The sequence below is a fragment of the Jaculus jaculus genome, chromosome 1, assembly GCF_020740685.1.
Source record: "Jaculus jaculus isolate mJacJac1 chromosome 1, mJacJac1.mat.Y.cur, whole genome shotgun sequence".
Classification (NCBI taxonomy): domain Eukaryota; kingdom Metazoa; phylum Chordata; class Mammalia; order Rodentia; family Dipodidae; genus Jaculus; species Jaculus jaculus.
The window spans coordinates 314,515,184-314,534,909 of NC_059102.1; the positions used below are offsets into that span (position 1 = coordinate 314,515,184).

Sequence of the window (19,726 nt, forward strand, 5' to 3'; positions counted from 1 at the left end):
ACATGCCCATTCTATCTCACTCCCATCTTCCTTCCTCTGCCTCTGCTTGTAAATAAATAAAAATATATTTTTTAAAAAAAGATTAAACATCAGGTTACTCTAGAAAGTACTTACATAAGTCTCATTTCCTGCATCAAATTGCACCTCATCAGTGTCTGTGAAATAACCGAGTTCAGCAAACAATGTAGACTCTTAAAAAAAAAAAGATATGAACTGTCAGCTTGATGATTTGAAGAGAAGGAACACCGGCATAATCCTCTGCCAGCTCTACTCAGCAGTGTGAATGACAAGCAATTCAAAGCTGATTTCTAACTTATGTGTTGTTCACCACATAATTTTTATCTTTTTTAAAATATTTTTTCTAGATTTATTATTATTTACTCATTAGAGACAGAGAGAGGGAAAGAAAGAGAGAATGAGTGAGAATGGGCATACCAGGGTCTCTAGCCACTGCAAACGAACTCCAGACGCATGCGCCACCATGTGCATCTGGCTTACATGGGACCTGGAAAATCGAACCTGGGTCCTTAGGCTTCACAGGCAAATGCCTTAACCACTAAGCTGTCTCTCCAGCCTCCAATTTTTATCTCGTGGTGGCACACACCTTTAATCCCAGCACTCAGGAGACTGAAATAGGAGGATTGCTGTGAGTTTTTGAGGCCAGCCTGAGACTACATAGTGAATTCCAGGTCAGCCTGGGCTGGAATAAGACCCTACCTTGAAAAACCAAAAGAGAGAGAAAAAGTATTAGAGTTTGGTAATAGTACCCTGTGGGGTGGGAAATGCTGCTTCCAGAAGCCACAGATTATTATAGGAAAAGCCCATTGCCAGGGTTAAGATACCTCCCAGTGAGCTAGCTATTGGTCAGGGAGGCCACTCAGGCCCTCAAAATGATACAGGCTATTTCCAGTGCTCTTGGCTGCCCACTGGAACTAGATGATAAGACTCTATTACTGAAGACACCACATGCTTCAGTTGCAAGGCACTGAGGAATCCAGCTGAAACTAAGCTGGAAGGCTCCTCCCAGCTGGCAAGGTGTCCCAGTGATGCACGCAGTGTTATGCACGCAGACTGCTGGAGGTGAAAAGTCATCAACAGTCTTTGCCAGAAGTGGAACCTGCAAGCTGTAACAATCAACCAGCTAGGGATGTGCCCACTGGTGCAACAGTTCCATGACTGTTATGGGAGTAAACAACTGCTCTCTGATAAAATTTGAGGCCCACTCCACAAGAGATTAATTCATGCCTAGTACTGAAAACCTAGTCAAAACCTGGGAAGGTCATAGGCCCTGGAAGGGAAGCAACTACTAGTACTATTATTTGGCTAGATGGGTATACTGTGCCCATCAAATTACCCTCAAATATTTGTATTTATTAATGCTGTTCTTTTTTATTTTTATTTTTTGTTATTGCCAACTTCCATAATTATAGGTAATAAACCATGATAATTCCCTCCCCTCCCCCACTTTCCCCTTCACAACTCCATCATTTATCCTCCCCCCCCATCAGTTTCCCTTTTATATTGATGTCATCATCTTTTCTTCCTATTATGAAGGGTCTTGTGTAGGTAGTGCCAGGCACAGAGAGGTCACAGATGGTTAGTGCTGTTTCTTGCGAACAGCAGTGACTACTACACAGACTGAAACTCATCACAGTGCTAAGAATAGTAGTGCTCAGCACAAAATGAGATATGTCTATCACACCCTCCAAGGTTCAGGAAACGTTTTGGAAAGGGGGAATGAAAGAATGTGATAAGAAAGACTGTTCTGGAATACAGTCTTCTACACATAAAGTGGCCACTGCATTCATGACCTGTCTGTAGCGGTCGGTCATTGCCAGTGTAACACCTGCACTATATTGGGCTCATCACCATTTCCTCATGAATGATGAAGGAGAGCAAAAAAAAAGAGGAGGGGGCATCAAAATAGAAAAGGCAACTAATTGGAAATAAGGGGCTCAGTTGAAGGGGGTACAAAAAGGTAATGGGAGACTATTATGATCAAAATATATGAAAACTGTCCACTAAAAAGTCTTCTAAAGCCTCAGAGAGGTGAGAGGGATAAATTTAAAAAGAAACAAACGTAAAATGGCACAAAAAGCATGAGAAAAGAAAAATTTTTAAAAACTCAATACATTAGACCTCAGAAGACAAACTAAATGTGTATATGTATGTGTGTATATGTGTGTGTGTACATATATATATTTATATATTTCCATAAAAATACATTTCCTAGTTCTGTCTGCTAAGAGGCTTTTGTACAATGACACCCTAGTAGCAATGAAAACAATGTGTGATCAGATAATGAATACTAAGTACAATCCTCCCATAAACAGAAGTCCACTAAAGGGCTCCTTGGAGAAATGGTTGATTTTGGAGCTAAAACAGAGAAAGTGCAAAATAAGACAGGAAGGGAGGGAGGGAGGCTGGATAATGTTAAAAAATCAAAAGCCAAGCTGGGTGTGGTGGCACATGACTTTAATCCCAGTACTAGGGAGGTAGGAGAATCGCTGTGAGTTCAAAGCCACCCTGAGACCTGAGATTACATAGTGAATTCTAGGTCAGCCTGGGCTAGAGTGAGACCCTACCTCAAAAAAAAAAAAAAAAAAGTCACAGGCCTTGTTGGCACACGCCTTTAATCCCAGCACTTGGGAGGCAGAGATAAGAGGATCACTGTAAATTCAAGGTCAGCCTGAGACTACAATAGTGAATTCCAGGTCACCCTGAGCTAAGAGTTAGACCCTACCTCAAAAAAAAAAAAAAATGCTCCCAGTGATTACCTCTGGAAATCTGAGTATCAAAGTAAAATCAGAGTATAAGTTTACAAACCATTAAGTCAAAAAGGAATCAATGAATCCATAATGGATTAGAAGGGGAGAAGAGGGGAAGGGAGGGGGAAGGAAGGGAGAAAAGAGAGAGAAAGGAAGAAGGAAGGAAGGAAGGGCTCATTCCTACAGCTCAAGTATTATTTGTGAATTAATGACTATAGACAGGTTAGAGATAAACAATTCCCACATAGTAACCATTAGAGCAGTAGTTATTGGAGCTGGAGGACCCAATAAGGCTAGGGCTGGGGAGAAGGTTTATTAACAATAGAACATGGATGCCATGTCACATTTTATCTCTCCTGATATTAATGAAAATACAATATGAGAAACTGATTTTACAGTGGACTAACCTGACGATTAACAATTTAATCATAATTGTGTGGCCAAGGGAAGTATCACTTTGGGATGGGCCAGCATTGCATGACTTCACAAGCATTTCAGGGAGAAGAGCACAGCATCTTGTCTCTGGCATTTGCCATGGATGCCTAGCCTGCATCTGGTCATTAGAAAACAGTGGATACTGAGTCTCAGAAAAAGATAATGAAGAGGGTAGAGTGATCAAGTGACAATAGAAATCTAAGTGTGAACGCCACAAGCCCTGTTAGTGCACAAGGGAGAGGGGGGGTTAAGGCTGAGAACCAGATCCAGGTCTTAGTGGTCAGAAGGAACTGCTGTGCTTTGGACATGGGGTAAGTGTGTCTCCGAGGGCTCTGAGTATGGGAAGCTTAGCAGTCCTTGGCCACATTGGGAGGTGGTGGAACCGTTAAGACGCAGACCTTAGTGCAGGGTAATTGGGTCATGAGTGGGGGCGCTGCCCTTGGAAAGGGTTGATACTGGTCTCGTGGAGTAAGTCATTTGTTCTCACAAGAGTGAGCTAGAATTCACTATGCAATCTCAGGTCTCTCCCAATCTGTCTCTCTCTCTCAATCTCTCTCTCTCTCTCTTTCTCTTGCTCTCACTTCCTCTCTTGTCCCATGTTCTCTCCCTGTGTACATGCTCCAGCCAAGATGCTGCCCACCATGACATGATACAGCCAAGGAGGGGACTCACCAGTACTAGAGCAATGCTGTTTGGACCTAAAGCCTCTGAAACCATGAGATTAAATAACATTCTTTTCTCTCAAAACTTCCCAGCCTCAGATAGTTTGTTACAGCAGCAGAAGTGGTTGAGCTCCCATGGTTAAACTCATCACTGAACACCTATGCCAAGGACAGAGCCTTAACCAGGAAAGCAACACTCTGCGCAACACGAGGCCTCTCCATCCTCCATTGCACCTAAAGGTGAGTCCTCAGGCACCTCTAAAACTTTGGGGTTAGAAGTAACCTATTCATTTCTGTTAACAATAGGAAAATTCTTCTTGCTTTAAGAAAAGATAATTCAGGGCTGGAGAGCTGGCTCAGGGGTTAAGGCACTTGCCTAAGGACCCAGATTCAATTCCCCCAGATGCATATGGTGGTATGCATGTTTACAGTTTGTTTGCAGTGCCTAGAGGCCCTGGCATGCCCATTCTTTCTCTGTCTCTCAAATAAATAAATATTTTTAAAAAAAAGAAAATAGTGGATAGAGCCAGGTTATGATTATTTCCTAGGTAAGACCTCCAAGGACATGACAGACAGGAAGACTAAGGGGTTGTTACAAATTGAAGGACACTGAAAAGATATGGCAAGTAAAAGCAATGTGTGTTCACAGGAAGGATGAGAAGTGACACATATCTGCCTACAGCAATGGGAACCAGAGTCAGAAGAACCCTAAAGCTCAGGGCCAGCTAGTACACTTTCCCAGGAACTAAACCACGCCTTTAATCCCAGCACTTGGGAGGTAGAAGTAGGAAGATTGGTCGTGAGTTCAAAGCCATCCTGAGACTACATAGTGAATTACAGGTCAGCTTGGGCTAGACGGAAGCCTTATCTCAGGGTGGGGTGGGGGGACAATCATAAGAGTGCCTGTCTCAAACAAGGTAAAGAAGAGGATCAACACCCTGAGTTGTCCTCTGACCTCCACAGGTACGTCATGGCAAGCACACACCATACATACACACACACAGTAATTCTTAAAAATATTGAGAAATCTGGAGCTAAAGAGATGGCTCAGCAGTTAAGGAGATTGTCTGCAAAGCCTTAAGACCTGGGTTCAATTCCCCAGTACCCATGTAAAATCAGATGCACAAAGTGGTGCATGCATCCAAAGTTCATTTGCAGTGGCTGGAGGACCTGTGCGCCCATTCTCTCTCTGTGTCTCTCTCTGTATCTCTCTCTGTGTGTACAAATAAAGAAACAAAAACATGTTTCAAAAATTGAGAAATCTGAACCAAGGGGATACAACAGTTCTTTATTGGTCTTAAATTTTTTCTGTAGATTCTAAACTATTTCAGAACTTAAAAACAGATATCAAGCCAGGCACACACATAGTCCCAGCTACTTGGAAAACTGAAGCTGAAGGATCACTCAAACCAGCTAGCTGAAGAATAACAAAACTCTGTCTCAAAAATACACGTTGACAGGCTGGAGTGATAACAGTGGTTAAGGCCTGCAAAGCCAAAGAACCCGGGGTTCTATTCCCCAGGACCCACATAAACCAGATGCACAAGGTAGGACATGCTACTAGAGTTGATTTGCAACAGCTGAAGGCCCTGGTGTGCCCATTCTCTCTCTCACTCTACCTGCTTCTTTCTCTTTCTCTCTCTCTCTCTCTCTCTCTCTCTCTCTCTCTCTCTCTCTCTCTAGTAAATAAATAAAAACATGTGTCATTGGGAAACACAAAAAAAAAAAAAAATCTCAAAAGCCAAAACAATTTTGAGCATCAAAAATAAGACTGGCAATATCATCATACCCAATGTTAAGCTATACTATGAGCCATAGTTAACAAAAACAGCATGGCACTGGTGCAAAGACAGAAACGTACATAAATGAGACAGAATAGGGGACCCAGATGTAAATCAAAGCAGCTACAGCCATCTGATTTTTGACAAAAATGGCAAAAATATTCATTGGACAAAAGACAGCCTCCTAACAAATGGTGCTGGAAAGACTGGCAGATAGATGTATAAGGATGAAAATAGACCCTTATTTATCTCCATACACAAGAATTAAGTCCAAATGGATCAAAGACCTTAATATCAGACCTGAAACTCTGAAACTGCTAGAGGAAAAAGTAGGAGAAACCCATCAACATATTGGCATAGGCAACAACTTTCTGACGATAGCCACAGTTGCTAAGGAAATAAAAACACTAATCAACCACTGGTACCCCATGAGATTAAAAAGCTTTTGTACAGCAAAGGACACTGTGAATAAAGCAAAGAGGCAACCTATAGAAATGGGAGAAAACCTTTGTCAGCTATACATCTGACAGAGGATTAATATCTAGGATCTATAAAGAACTCAGAAAACTAAATGATAAGAAATCAAACAACCCAATTAAAAAATGGGCTATGGAACTGTTGCAGTCAGGTTCTCACTGCTGCTAGAAAATACCCGACCAAGAGCAGCTTGTGGGAAAAAAAAAAAGGTTTATTTTGGTTTACAGATTGCAGCGGAAGCTCCATGATGGCAGGGGAAAACAATGGCATGAGCAGGGGGTGAACATCACCCTCTGGCCAACACCAGATGGACAACAGTAACAGGAGAGTGTGCCAAACACTGGCAAATTTAAACTACTTTGAGATTCCATCTCACTGCTGTCAGAATGGCTATCATCAAGAAAAAAAAAAAAAATAGCTGGGCATGGTGGCGCACACCTTTAATCCCAGCACCCGGGAGGCAGAGGTAGGAGGATCGCCATGAGTGCGAGGCCACCCTGAGACTCCACAGTGAATTCCAGGTCAGCCTGGGCTAGAGTGAAACCTTACCTTGAAAAAAAAAAAAAAAAGTGCTGGGTGTGGTGGCAGACACCTTTAATCCCAGCACTTGGGAGGCAGAGGTAGGAGGATCACTTTGAGTTTGAAGCCAGCATGAGACTACATAATGAATCCCAGGTCAACCTGGGCTAGAGTAAGACCCTACCTCAAAAACTAAAAAAAATAAAATAAAATAGCAATACATGTGTACCCTTATGTTCATTCTCATATATTAACGCTAGACTCACTTCTGATTAGAGAAGCTTCTCTTTTCAGATGGCAATGACCATTGGGATGACCCAAATGGCAACATAGTGCTTAGAAGAAGGGACAGAGGAGTGTCCAGCACTGAAACATCTCACACCCTCCAAGGCTCAGGGTCCACTGTGGAAGAGGTGGCGGAAAGAATGTAAGAGCCAAAGGAAGGGTACCACTCCTTACATACAACTGTCCAGACAGAATTTGGCCTCGATATCCAAGACCTCACAGTGCCTAGCAATACCCACACAAGACCCTCATAATAGGAGAAAAAGATGATGACATCAAATTAAGAGAGACTAATGGAGAGAGGGAGGAGATATGACATAGAGCAGAGTTATGAAGGGGAAAGTGGGGGAGGGGAGGAAAGGGAAATACCATGGTTTGTTGTCTGTAAGTACAGTAGTTGTCAATAATATATATATATATATATATATATATATATATATATATACATGCGTACCTATGTGTGTACGCATGTATGGATGTATATGTGTGCACATCTACTGCTACTATGGAAATCTACTATGGAAATGCTACTCTTAGAAATAACTCCAAGAGCCTCCAAATAGTCTCCATTTCTGGTTTGCCCTCTGGCAAGTTCTGTTCAATGAAGCAGCTAAAATAAGGCTATAAAAACAAAGAATGGACAAGCATGATAGCACATCCCTTTAAGCCCAGCACTCAGGTGGCAGAAAGAAATGAGTACCAAGAGTTTGAAGGCAGCCAACCAGGGGGGTTGAATCAGATGTCCCCTATAAACTCATGTGTTCTGAATGCTTAGTGTCCAGCTGATGACAGTTTGGAAGGTGGAGACTTGCTGGAGGAGGTGTGTTCTTGGGGAAATGGAACCAGCCTAGATGTCCCTCAACTGATGAGAGGATAATGAAGATATGGCACATTTATACAATGGAGTTCTACTCAGCGGTAAAGAAAAATGAAGTTATGAAATTTGCAGAAAAATGGATGGATCTGGAAAGGATTATACTAAGTGACATAACCCAGTCTCAGAAAGCCAAGCGCCACATGTTCTCCCTCATATGTGGATCCTAGCTACAGATGATTGGGCTTCTGCGTGAGAAGGAAAAAAAACTCAGTAGCACAGGCCAATAAGTTAAAAAGGAGATATTAAGGGAAGAGAAAGGAAGGGAGGAGGGGACTCAATAGGTTGGTATTGTATATATGTAAGTAGAATGATTGAGATGGGGAGGGGATATGATGGAGAATAGAATTTCAAAGGGGAAAGTAAGGGGTGAGGGTATTACGATGGGATATTTTTTATAATCATGGAAAATGTTAATAAAAAAGGAGGGAAAAAAAGAAGTTTAAAAAAAAGGTTTACAGGGCTGGAGAGATGGCTCAGCGGTTAAGGTTCTTATCTACAAAGCCTAACAACCAGAGTTTGATTCCCCAGTACCCACATAAAGCCAGATGCACACAGTGGTACATGTATCTGGAGTTTGTCTACAGTGGCAGGAGGCCCTGGTGTGACTATTCTCTCTCCTTCCTTCCCTTGCTCCCTACAAATAAATAAATAAAAAATATTTTTAAAGAGTTTACACTAAAACAATATGCCAAGATCCACTGGAAGACACATCACACATTCCATACTGTGTCTCAATTACATTATTTTTCTCTCTTATTTAATTTAATCTCTGCTCATTTTATTCACTATGAATCTAGAAGCCATAAGCTATACCATATGTACAAATACCATCTAACTTAAGTGTGTAATAGACCATATAATCTAGGTTTTGTAAATACACTCCACTCTAAAATGTTCACACGATATACTTCTCTAAATATGTCCCTGTTGTTAAATGATACATGACTATATTTAACGCAAGGTTAGAAGGGATCCTATATTTTGACTTATAAGAACTGGCATGAATTTAGACTTTTTAAAAATAAATATTCCTGGACTTCCGATTAAGATGGCGGCGTAGGTACCACGCCAAAGCAGCCTAGGGGGGAAAAAGACCAAAAAAACTCAGCAAAATACACACTTTTACTAAAAAGTGAGGTGTATAGGAAATTGAAGCGGCAGCGGAGAAGTAGAAGAGTTCCAGAGCATCCAGAGCTGCACAGGTGGGAAAAGCGGCTCCGGCAGCTCGGCCAACCGCCGCGGCAACAGCGCACCAGAAAACCGCCAGACTTGGCTCCAGCCACAGGAAAAGCCAGGTGCGGGAGCTTTCCCTCACACCATGCTCTCCGCAACTCGGGAAACGTGAGGGGAGAGCGGCAGCGAGCAGCAGAGGAGCAGACCGCGAGGTAGAAGAACGCTTGGAGCAGCAAGAACCAGAGCAGCTGCGGCTCATTCCCCTCCCCCACCGCCTGAGCCCAGCTCCGGTGAACAGAGCAGCGGCCCGGACCCGGCCACGCCAACTTGGGCTGACAACGGGACCCAAGCAGGAGCAGAGTTCGGCAGCAACATCAGCGGCTCCAGCACCGGTAACAGCGGCCCCAGCAGCAGCAGACCCAGGAGTGGCAGAAGTGGCAGACTCGGCAGCAGCAGCTTCAGGGGGAGCAGCAGCAGTGGACACAGCAGCAGCAGCTTCAGCAGCAGTGGTGGCTCCAGCAGTGGCAGATACAGCAGCAGCAGAGGCAGCAGCAGCGGCTTGGTTTGCCCCGCAGGAAAAGCAAGTGCCCAGCTCCAGAAATCAGAACAGCAGCCCGACGACCCAGGCAGCAACTTGACTGAGACCAAAATCATCCAAGGTAACTGGGATTGCACCAGGGAAGGGTCTCACTTGGTGTCAAGCTGACTTGGATCCCTCAACAGACCAGAAATCTTAACCTCTTTGTTGATAGAGGATCTGGTCGTTATAATAACTACTCTTGCATACATACTCGGGGCTGTTTTTGATTGAATGTGTACAGTGTTTAGTTAAATTTTAGAATCTACCTGTATTTTATTCCACTCAGCCTGCTTGAATACTCCTATAGCAGGGAAACTCAATCCCTAAGAACATCTTTGTAGATACTCTGAGAGTCTCAAGAGCCACACGTAACACCTTAAGGTCCTGCCCTGAAAATATATTACATCAAATCAATTGATACAGCTAAGAATACACAGCTAGCTAGAAAATCCAAGCATTAACTTAATCCAAGATGCAAAAATATATACATTATAACACAAGAAACACTAAAAAGCAAGACAATATAAATCCACCTAAAAGTATTAATGCATCAGAAATGTCCTCCCGTGAAAAAGAGTTAGAGGAAATGCCTGAGAAAGAGTTTAAAAGAATAATTATAAATATGTTCAAAGAGGTCAAAGAACACACCAAAACAATCAAAGAAGAAATCAAAGAGGAAATCAAAGGAATCAAAGAAGATGCAGGACACCAATTTAATGAAATAAAGAAGGCAAGACAAGACATAAATAAGGAAATAGAAAAAATAAAGAAAAACCAGTCAGAATTACTAGCAATGAAGAACACAGTTAATGAAATAAAAAACTCTGTAGAAAATCTCACCAGTAGGATGGATGAGGGAGAGGACAGAATATCTAAGCTAGAAGACCAGGTGGCAGACCTAATGCAGTCCAACAAAGAGAAAGGAAAACTTATAGAAAAGTATGAGTGGGAATTTCAAGATATTCGGGACACTATGAAAAGATCCAATATAAGAATTCAGGGCATAGTAGAAGGAGAAGAACTCCACTCCAGAGGCATAGTAGGCGTCTTCAACAAAATCATAGAAGAAAATTTCCCCCAAATTGGGAAAGAGGTGCCAATGTAGATACAGGAAGCCTTTAGAACCCCAGCCAGACAAAACCCAGAAAGAACCTCTCCTCGCCATATTATAATCAAACTTCCAAACACACACACAAAAGAAAAAATATTGAAAGCAGTTAGAGAGAAAAATCAAGTTACCTACAAAAGCAAGCCCATCAGGATTACAGCAGATTATTCAACACAAACTTTTAAAGCCAGAAGGGCTTGGAGTGATATATTCCAAGTTCTGAAAGATAACAACTGTCAACCAAGGTTACTTTATCCTGCAAAGTTATCCATTCAAATAGATGGAGAAATAAAGACATTCCATGACAAAAGCACGTTAAAGAAGTATTTGAAGACAAAACCAGCTCTACAGAAAATACTTCATAGAACCCTCCATGCTGAAGAAAAGGAAAAGCACACATATAAGGAACCTAGAAAAAACAAACAATACTCAAATACTAGTTAACAGAAGAGAGCGCAGTTAGAACCAGAAACACACACACACACACACAAAAATGGCAAACACAGGGCTGGAGAGATGGCTTAGCAGTTAAGCGCTTGCCTGTGAAGCCTAAGGACCCCGGTTCGAGGCTCGGTTCCCCAGGTCCCACGTTAGCCAGATGCACAAGGGGGCGCACACGTCTGGAGTTCGTTTGCAGAGGCTGGAAGCCCTGGCGCGCCCATTCTCTCTCTCCCTCTATCTGTCTTTCTCTCTGTGTCTGTTGCTCTCAAATAAATAAATAAATAATGAACAAAAAACATTTAAAAAAAAATGGCAAACACAAGTACACACCTTTCAATAATATCTCTTAATACCAATGGCCTCAATGCCCCAACGAAAAGACATAGATTTGCAGACTGGGTTAAAAGCAGGATCCTACAATTTGTTGTCTCCAAGAAACTCACCTTTCTACAAAGGATAGACATTATCTTAGGGTGAAAGGTTGGAAAATGGTGTTTCAAGCAAATGGGCCTAGAAAACAAGCAGGGGTTGCTATCCTAATATCAGACAGGGTAGACTTTAGTCCGACGTTAGTCAAGAAAGATAAGGAAGGTCACTTTATATTGATTAAGGGCACACTCCAACAGGAGGACATTACAATCCTAAACATATATGCACCTAACATGGGGGCTCTCAAATTCGTCAAACAAACACTATTAGAACTAAGGTCACAGATAACACCAAACACAGTGGTGGTGGGTGACTTTAACACCCCACTCTCATCAATTGACAGGTCATCCTGGGAAAGAATAAACAGAGAGGCATCTGGACTAAATGAGGTCATAGAAGGAATGGACTTAACAAGATATATACAGGACATTTCATCCAAAGGCTGCAGAATATACATTCTTTTCAGCAGCACATGGAACATTCTCTAAAATAGACCATATATTAGGACACAAAGCAAATCTTAACAAATTCAGGAAAATTGAAATAATTCCTGGCATTCTATCTGACCACAATGGAATTAAACTACAAATCAGTAGCAAGAAAGGCTATAGAGCATACACAAAATCATGGAAGCTAAACAATACACTACTAAATGATGAGTGGGTCAATGAAGAAATCAAAAAGGAAATCAAAAAATTTATAGAGTCAAATGATAAAGAGAACACAACATACCAAAATCTCTGGGACACAATGAAGGCAGTTCTAAGAGGTAAATTTATAGCCTTGAGTGCCTATATTAAGAAATTAGAAAGGTCGCAAGTAAACGACTTAATGCTTCGCCTTAAAGCCTTGGAAAAAGAAGAACAAGGCAAACCAAACATCAGTAGACGGGAAGAAATAATAAAGATTAGGGCAGAAATTAATGAAATAGAAACAAAAAGAACAATCCAAAGAATTAATGAAACAAAGAGTTGGTTCCTTGAAAGGATAAACAAGATTGATAAACCCTTAGCAAATCTGACCAAAAGAAAGAGAGAAGAGACACAAGTTAATAAAATCAGAGATGAACAAGGTAACATCACAACAGATTCCAGAGAAATTCAAAAAATCATAGGGACATACTATAAAAGCATATCCTCCACAAAGTATGAAAATCTGAAAGAAATGGATGATTTCCTTGATCTATATGACCTACCTAAATTAAATCAAAATGAGATTAATCACTTAAATAGACCTATAACAAACATGGAGATCCGAACAGTTATTAATAATCTCCCAACTAAAAAAAGCCCAGGCCTGGATGGATTCACTCCTGAATTTTACCAGACTTTTAAGGAAGAGCTAACACCATTGCTTCTTAAGCTTTTCCAGGAAATAGAAAAAGAAGGAATTCTACCAAACTCCTTCTATGAGGCCAGCATCACCCTGACACCAAAACCAGGCAAAGATAGAACAAAAAAGAAAAGAAAATTACAGACCAATCTCCCTCATGAACATAGATGCAAAAATTCTCAACAAAATATTGGTAAACAGAATACAAGAGTATATCAAAAAGATCATTCACCCTGACCAAGTAGGCTTTATCCCAGAGATGCAGGGATGGTCCAACATACGCAAATCTGTAAATGTAATACATTACATAAACGGGTTGAAGGACAAAAATCACATGATCATCTCATTAGACGCAGAGAAAGCATTTGACAAAATCCCACATCCCTTCATGATAAAAGTCCTACAGAGACTGGGAATAGAAGGAACATATCTCAATATAATAAAGGCTATTTATGACAAACCTACAGCCAACATATTACTAAATGGGGAAAAACTGGAAGCTTTTCCACTAAAATCAGGAACAAGACAAGGGTGTCCACTGTCCCCACTTTTATTTAATATAGTTCTGGAAGTCTTAGCCATAGCAATAAGGCAAGAGACACACATAAAAGGGATACAAATTGGAAAGGAAGAAATCAAGTTATCATTATTTGCAGATGACACGATTCTATACATAAAGGACCCTAAAGACTCTACTAGCAAGCTGTTAGAGCTGATCAAAACCTACAGCAATGTAGCAGGATACAAAGTAAATACACAGAAATCAGTAGCCTTCATATACGCTAACAACAAACACACAGAGGATGAAATCAGACAATCACTCCCATTCACAATTGCATCAAAAAAATAAAGTACCTTGGAATAAACCTAACCAAGGAAGTAAAGAATCTATACAATGAGAACTTTAAAACACTCACGCGAGAAATTGCAGAAGACACTAGAAAGTGGAGAAACATCCCGAGTTCCTGGATTGGAAGAATCAATATTGTGAAAATGGCAACCTTACCTAAAGCAATCTACACATTTAATGCAATCCCTATCAAAATTCCAAAGGCTTTCTTCATAGAAATAGAAAAAACAATCCAAAAATTCGTTTGGAATCACAAAAAACCTCGAATATCTAAAATAATACTGAGCAACAAAAAAAGAGGCTGGTGGTATCACCATACCTGATTTTAACCTATACTACAGAGCCATAGTAACAAAAACAGCATGGTACTGGCACAAAAACAGACATGTAAATCAGTGGAACAGAATAGAGGACCCAGATGTAAGCCCAAGTAGCTATAGCCACCTGATATTCGATAAAAATGCCAAAAATACTCATTGAAGAAGAGACAGCCTCTTCAGCAAAAGGTGTTTTGAAAACTGGATATATATCTGCAGAAAGATGAAAAATAGATTCTTCTCTCTCGCCATGCACAAGAATTAAGTCCAAATGGATTAAAGACCTTAACATCAGACCGGAAACTCTGAAACTGCTAGAGGAAAAAGTAGGGGAAACCCTTCAACACATTGGTCTTGGCAAAGACTTTCTGAATACAACCCCAATTGCGCAGGCAATAAAACCACAGATTAACCACTGGGACCTCATGAAATTACAAAAATTTTGCACCGCAAAGGACACAGTGAAAAAAGCAAAGAGGCAACCTACAGAATGGGAAAAAATCTTCGCCAGCTATATATCTGATAGAGGGTTAATATCTAGGATATACAAAGAACTCAAAAAGTTAAATAATAAGGAATCAAACAAGCCAATCAAAAAATGGGCTATGGAGCTAAATAGAGAGTTCTCAAAGGAAGAAATACGAATGGCATATAAGCATCTAAAAAAATGTTCTACGTCACTAGTCATCAGGGAAATGCAGATTAAAACTACATTGAGATTCCATCTCACTCCTGTCAGATTGGCCACCATCATGAAAACAAATGATCATAAATGTTGGCGGGGATGTGGAAAAAAAGGAACCCTTCTGCACTGCTGGTGGGAATGCAATCTGGTCCAGCCATTGTGGAAAACAGTGTGGAGGTTCCTAAAACAGCTAGAGATTGATCTACCATATGACCCAGCTATAGCACTCCTAGGCATATATCCAAAGGACTCATCTCATTTCCTTAGAAGTACGTGCTCAACCATGTTTATTGCTGCTCAATTTATAATAGCTGGGAAATGGAACCAGCCTAGATGTCCCTCAACTGATGAGTAGATAATGAAGATGTGGCACATTTATACAATGGAGTTCTACTCAGCGGTAAAGAAAAATGAAGTTATGAAATTTGCAGAAAAATGGATAGACCTGGAAAGTATTATACTAAGTGAGGTAACCCAGGCCCAGAAAGCCAAGCGCCACATGTTCTCTCTCATATGTGGATCCTAGGTACAGATGACTGGGATTCTGCGTGAGAATGAAAATACTTAGTAGCAGAGGCCAGTAAGTTAAAAAGGAGACATAAAGGGTAGAGAACGGAAGGGAGGAGGATACTTAATAGGTTGATATTGTATATATGTAATTACAATGATTGTAATGGGGAGGTAATATGATGGAGAATGGAATTTCAAATGGGAAAGTGTGGGGGTGGGGAGGGAGGGAATTACCATGGGATATATTTTATAATCATGGAAAATGTTAATAAAAATTAAAACAAATAAATAAATATTCCTTTTTCTTAATAAATACATGATGTAGCCAGATGTGGTGACTGAAACCTGTACTTCAGCAGTCAAGAGACTGAAGTAGAAGGATCACCATGAGTTCTAGGCCCACCTGGGCTACAAAGTTCTAGGAAGCTTAGGGTAGAGTGAGACCCTGCCTCAAGGAAGAGACAGGGAGAAAGGGAGGGAGGAAGAAAAACAAGAAGGAAAGGAAGGGGAGGGCAGATAGAGAATTTAAGAGTTTGATATTATCTGTTTTAGTTTCAGATGGTAAAAGAGGAGGGGAACCAAGACAAAAAAAAATAAAAAATGTAACCAAAATTAGGCTGGTTGTGGTGACACATGCCTTTAATCCCAGTACTCAGGAGGCAAAGGTAGGAGGATCACTGTGAGTTACAGGCCAGCCTGAGACTACATGGTGAATTTCAGGTAAGCCTGGGTTACAGGGAGACCCTACCTTGAAAAAAAAGAAAAAGAAGAGGAAAGTATGAGTAATACTGAGATACAAAATAAGGCAGTTGGTACATCTAGATAACGAAAATATAGGCTACCATGTACTAATCTTTCAACTTTTCTTTGGTTAAAAAAAAATACTGAGGGGGCTGGAGAGATGGCTTAGTGGTTAAGCGCTTGCCTGTGAAGCCTAAGGACCCCACTTCAAGGCTTAACTCCCCAGGACCCACGTTAGCCAGATGCAAAAGGGGGCGCACGCATCTGGAGTTCGTTTGCAGTGGCTGGAGGCCCTGGCACACCCACTCTCTGTCTCTCTCTCTGCCTCTTTCTCGCTCTGTCTGTTGCTCTCAAATAAACTAATTAAAATAAACAAACAAACTAAAATACTGAGGGAAGCCGGGGTGTGGTATCTTTAATCCCAGACAGAGTTAGGTGGATCTCCCTGAGTTGAGGCTACCCTGAGGCTAAACAGTTAATTCTAGGTCAGCCTGAACCAGAGAGAGACCCTAACTCAAAAAAAAAAAAAAAAATACTAAGGGGCCTAGAGAGATAGCTTAGCAGTTAAGGCACATGCCTGCGAAGCCTAAGGACCCAGGTTCAATTCTCCATGTCCCACATTGTGGCAATGCATCTGGAGTTCGTTTGCAAAGGCTGGAACCCCTAGTGTGCCCATTTTCACTCTCTCCCTTTCTCTCTGACTCTAATAAATAAAAACAAAATCTTTTTAAAAAATACTGAAGGTAAGCTGATAAATATACTTTTATATTTATAAAATATTCCAAGCAGGGCATGGTGGCACATGCCTTTAATCCCAGCACTCAGGAGGCAGAGGTAGGAGGATCACGGTGAGTTCAAGGCCACCCTGAGACTACATAGTGAATTCCAAGTCAGCATGAGCTAGAGTAAGACCCCACCTCGAAAAACCAAAGAATAAAAATTTAAAAAAATTCCAGAAGACTCCATGAGAAACTGGTCATTAAAGTATTAAAATCGCCAGGCTTGGTGGTGCATGCCTTTAATCCTAGCACTAAGGAAGCAGAGGAGGATCACTATGAGTTCAGGGCCAGCTTGAGAGTACATAGTGAATTCCAGGTCAGCCTGGGCTAGAGCGAGACCCTATAACAAAAAACCAAAAATAGATAGATAGATAGATAATACAGAGGAAGAGAGAGAGAGAGAGAGAAATTACAATCTACTGCCTCATCCTATATCCCTTCCACCAATCCCATACTACCATTTAGGTTTCCCTCAATGGTAAATAAAATATGGCAATTTAGTGTGGTAATTAAAATATGCCTATAAGCTATTTTTTAAATTTTTATTTATTTGTTTGAGATCGACAGACACAGAGAGCAAGACAGGTAGAGGGAGAGAGAGAGAATGGGTGCACCAGGGCTTCCAGCCTCTGCAAACGAGCTCTAGACGCGTGCGCCCCCTTGTGCATCTGGCTAACGTGGGACCTGGGAACCGAGCCTCGAACCGGGGTCCTTAGGCTTCACAGGCAAGCGCTTAACCGCTAAGCCATCTCTCCAGCCCAATAAGCTATTTTTTTAGCCTTCTCAGGAGGCTTTTTCACTTCACCTCCACTATGACAATTTATGTTTTTGCCCCTTATAAGTTTAGTACAATGAAAAATGGCCACTGGGCTTAGCAAAGTAGAAACCAGTGGTAACCTTAGAAGCAGCAGTTTCAATGGAGTAGAAGAATCTTCCTAAAGCAGGTTCAAGAGACATGAGAGAAGAGAAACTGGAGTCAGGGAACATGAGCTTTTAAAGAAGTCTTCTGTAAAATACAGAAGAGAAATGTGATAGTAAGAGGGGAAGTAACAGTTAATAAAGGTTTTGGCTTTTGTTTTGTTTTTTAAGGTAGCTCAGGCAGACCTGGAATTCACTCAGAGTAGCCTTGAACTCATGGGAATCCTCCTGAGTGGAGTGCTGGGATTAAAGGCATGCAACACCACGCCCGGCTTTTTTTCACATATTTTTTTTAACATTTTTATTCGAGTGTGTGTTTGGGGTTGGTGCCAGGGCCTCTTGCCTCTTGCCACTACAAATGAACACCAGAAGCTTGTGCCACTTTTTTTAAAAAAATTTTGTTCATTTTTATTTATTTATTTGAGAGTGACGAGAGAGAGAAAGAGGCAGACAGAGAGAGAGAAAATGGGCACGCCAGGGCTTCTAGCCACTGCAAACTAACTCCAGATGTAAGCGCCCCTTGTGCATCTGGCTAATGTGGGTCCTGGGGAATCCAGCCTCAAACCAGGGTCCTTAGGCTTCACAGGTAAGTGCTTAAACGTTAAGCCATCTGTCCAGCCGTAATTTTTGTTTGTTTTTTGAGGTAGCATCTCACTATAGCCTAGGCTGACCTGGACTTCACTATTTAGTCTCAGGGTAGCCTCAAACACAGAGCGGTCCTCCTACTGCTATATTTTTTACTCAAAATAGGAAATGTGACTACATGTTTATTTGCTGACAGAAATGCAGGAAATAATGTTGTAGGAAGCAAAAGGAAAATAGATGGACAAGGATCTTAAGGGAAGGATTTAAACCTAGTAAGGGGAAGTGATGACCTGAGGGAATGGAGAAGAAAGAAAAGATTAAGGGGAGTCTTACAAAAAGTAAAGGGCTGTTGTCACTGGACTACGAAAAGAAGTGAATTGCTGGGTATAGCAATGCATGCCAGCAATGTCAGCACTCAGGAAGCTGAGGCAGGAGGATCCAAAATTTGAGACATAGCAAGAACTTGTCTCAAAGCAAACAGGGCAAGGAAGGTCTAACAAAATAGCAGACGGTGGCAAAGTGGAATGTTTGAGATTATGTTATTGGAAGTAGAAACCCTCAGGTTATGATCAGGGGAGTAATGGCTAAATTAGGGTGGGGAAAAAAATACAGCCAGGCATGGTGCCACATGCTTTTAACCCCAGCACTAAGGAGACAGAGGTTGAAGGATGTCTGTGAGTTTGAGGCCAGCCTGAGACTACAGAGTGAGTTCCAGGTCAGCCTGGACTAGAGTGAGACCCTACCTCCAAAAAAAGGGGGGGCTGGAGGGATATCTTAGTGGTTAAGGCACTTGCCTGCAAAGCCAAAGGACCTAAGTTCAATTCCTCAGGACCCACCTTAGCCAGATGCACAAGGGGGCGCATGCATCTGGGTTCATTTGCAGTGGCTGGAGGCCCTGGCACACCCATTCTCTCTCTGTCTCTCCCTCCGTCCCTCCCTCTCTGTCAAATAAATAAATAAAAATAAAATACTTTTTTAAAAACACAGGATGGGGCTAGAGGGATGGCTTAGCAGTTAAGGCATTTGCCTGCAAAGCCAAAGGACCCAGGTTTGATTCTCCAGTGCTCAGTGGTGCATGAGTCTGGATTTCATTTGCAGCAGCTGGAGGCCCTGAGTGTTCCCTCCCCTCCTTCCTTTCTCTTTGTCAAATAAATAAATATAAATAAAATTAATTTTAAAAAACAGGATCACTGGCAGAGAGGAGATCCAGGAAATGAGTGTATTTGAAGGATCTTCTCTCAAGCTATTGAACTATCAAAGAATCATGCAGCAGTAATGCTAGAGAAAGCAGTAGAAAGCTAGAGAATAACCTTTTCAAAAAGTGAGCAAAAATGACAATAGAATCACCATATCGCCACAACAGAAAAGGCAGAAAATGGCATATTGTGATAAACTACTATTTACACAGATATTTGTAGGGTGGAGGAAAGGAGAATGATCTGGAAGAATCAGGGAAGGACGAGGAAGACATGCT

General features: G+C 41.4%; 1 protein-coding gene across 1 annotated transcript in view; it reads right to left on the reverse strand.

Moving 5' to 3' along the window:
• The window catches only part of Atf6 (activating transcription factor 6), a 238,157-nt gene that overhangs the window by 213,224 nt on the left and 5,207 nt on the right, over positions 1-19,726 (reverse strand). The window contains exon 2 of the mRNA XM_045151444.1: positions 115-191. Coding sequence (XP_045007379.1) covers positions 115-191 — 77 coding nt within the window. The remainder of the gene's footprint in view (positions 1-114; positions 192-19,726) is intronic.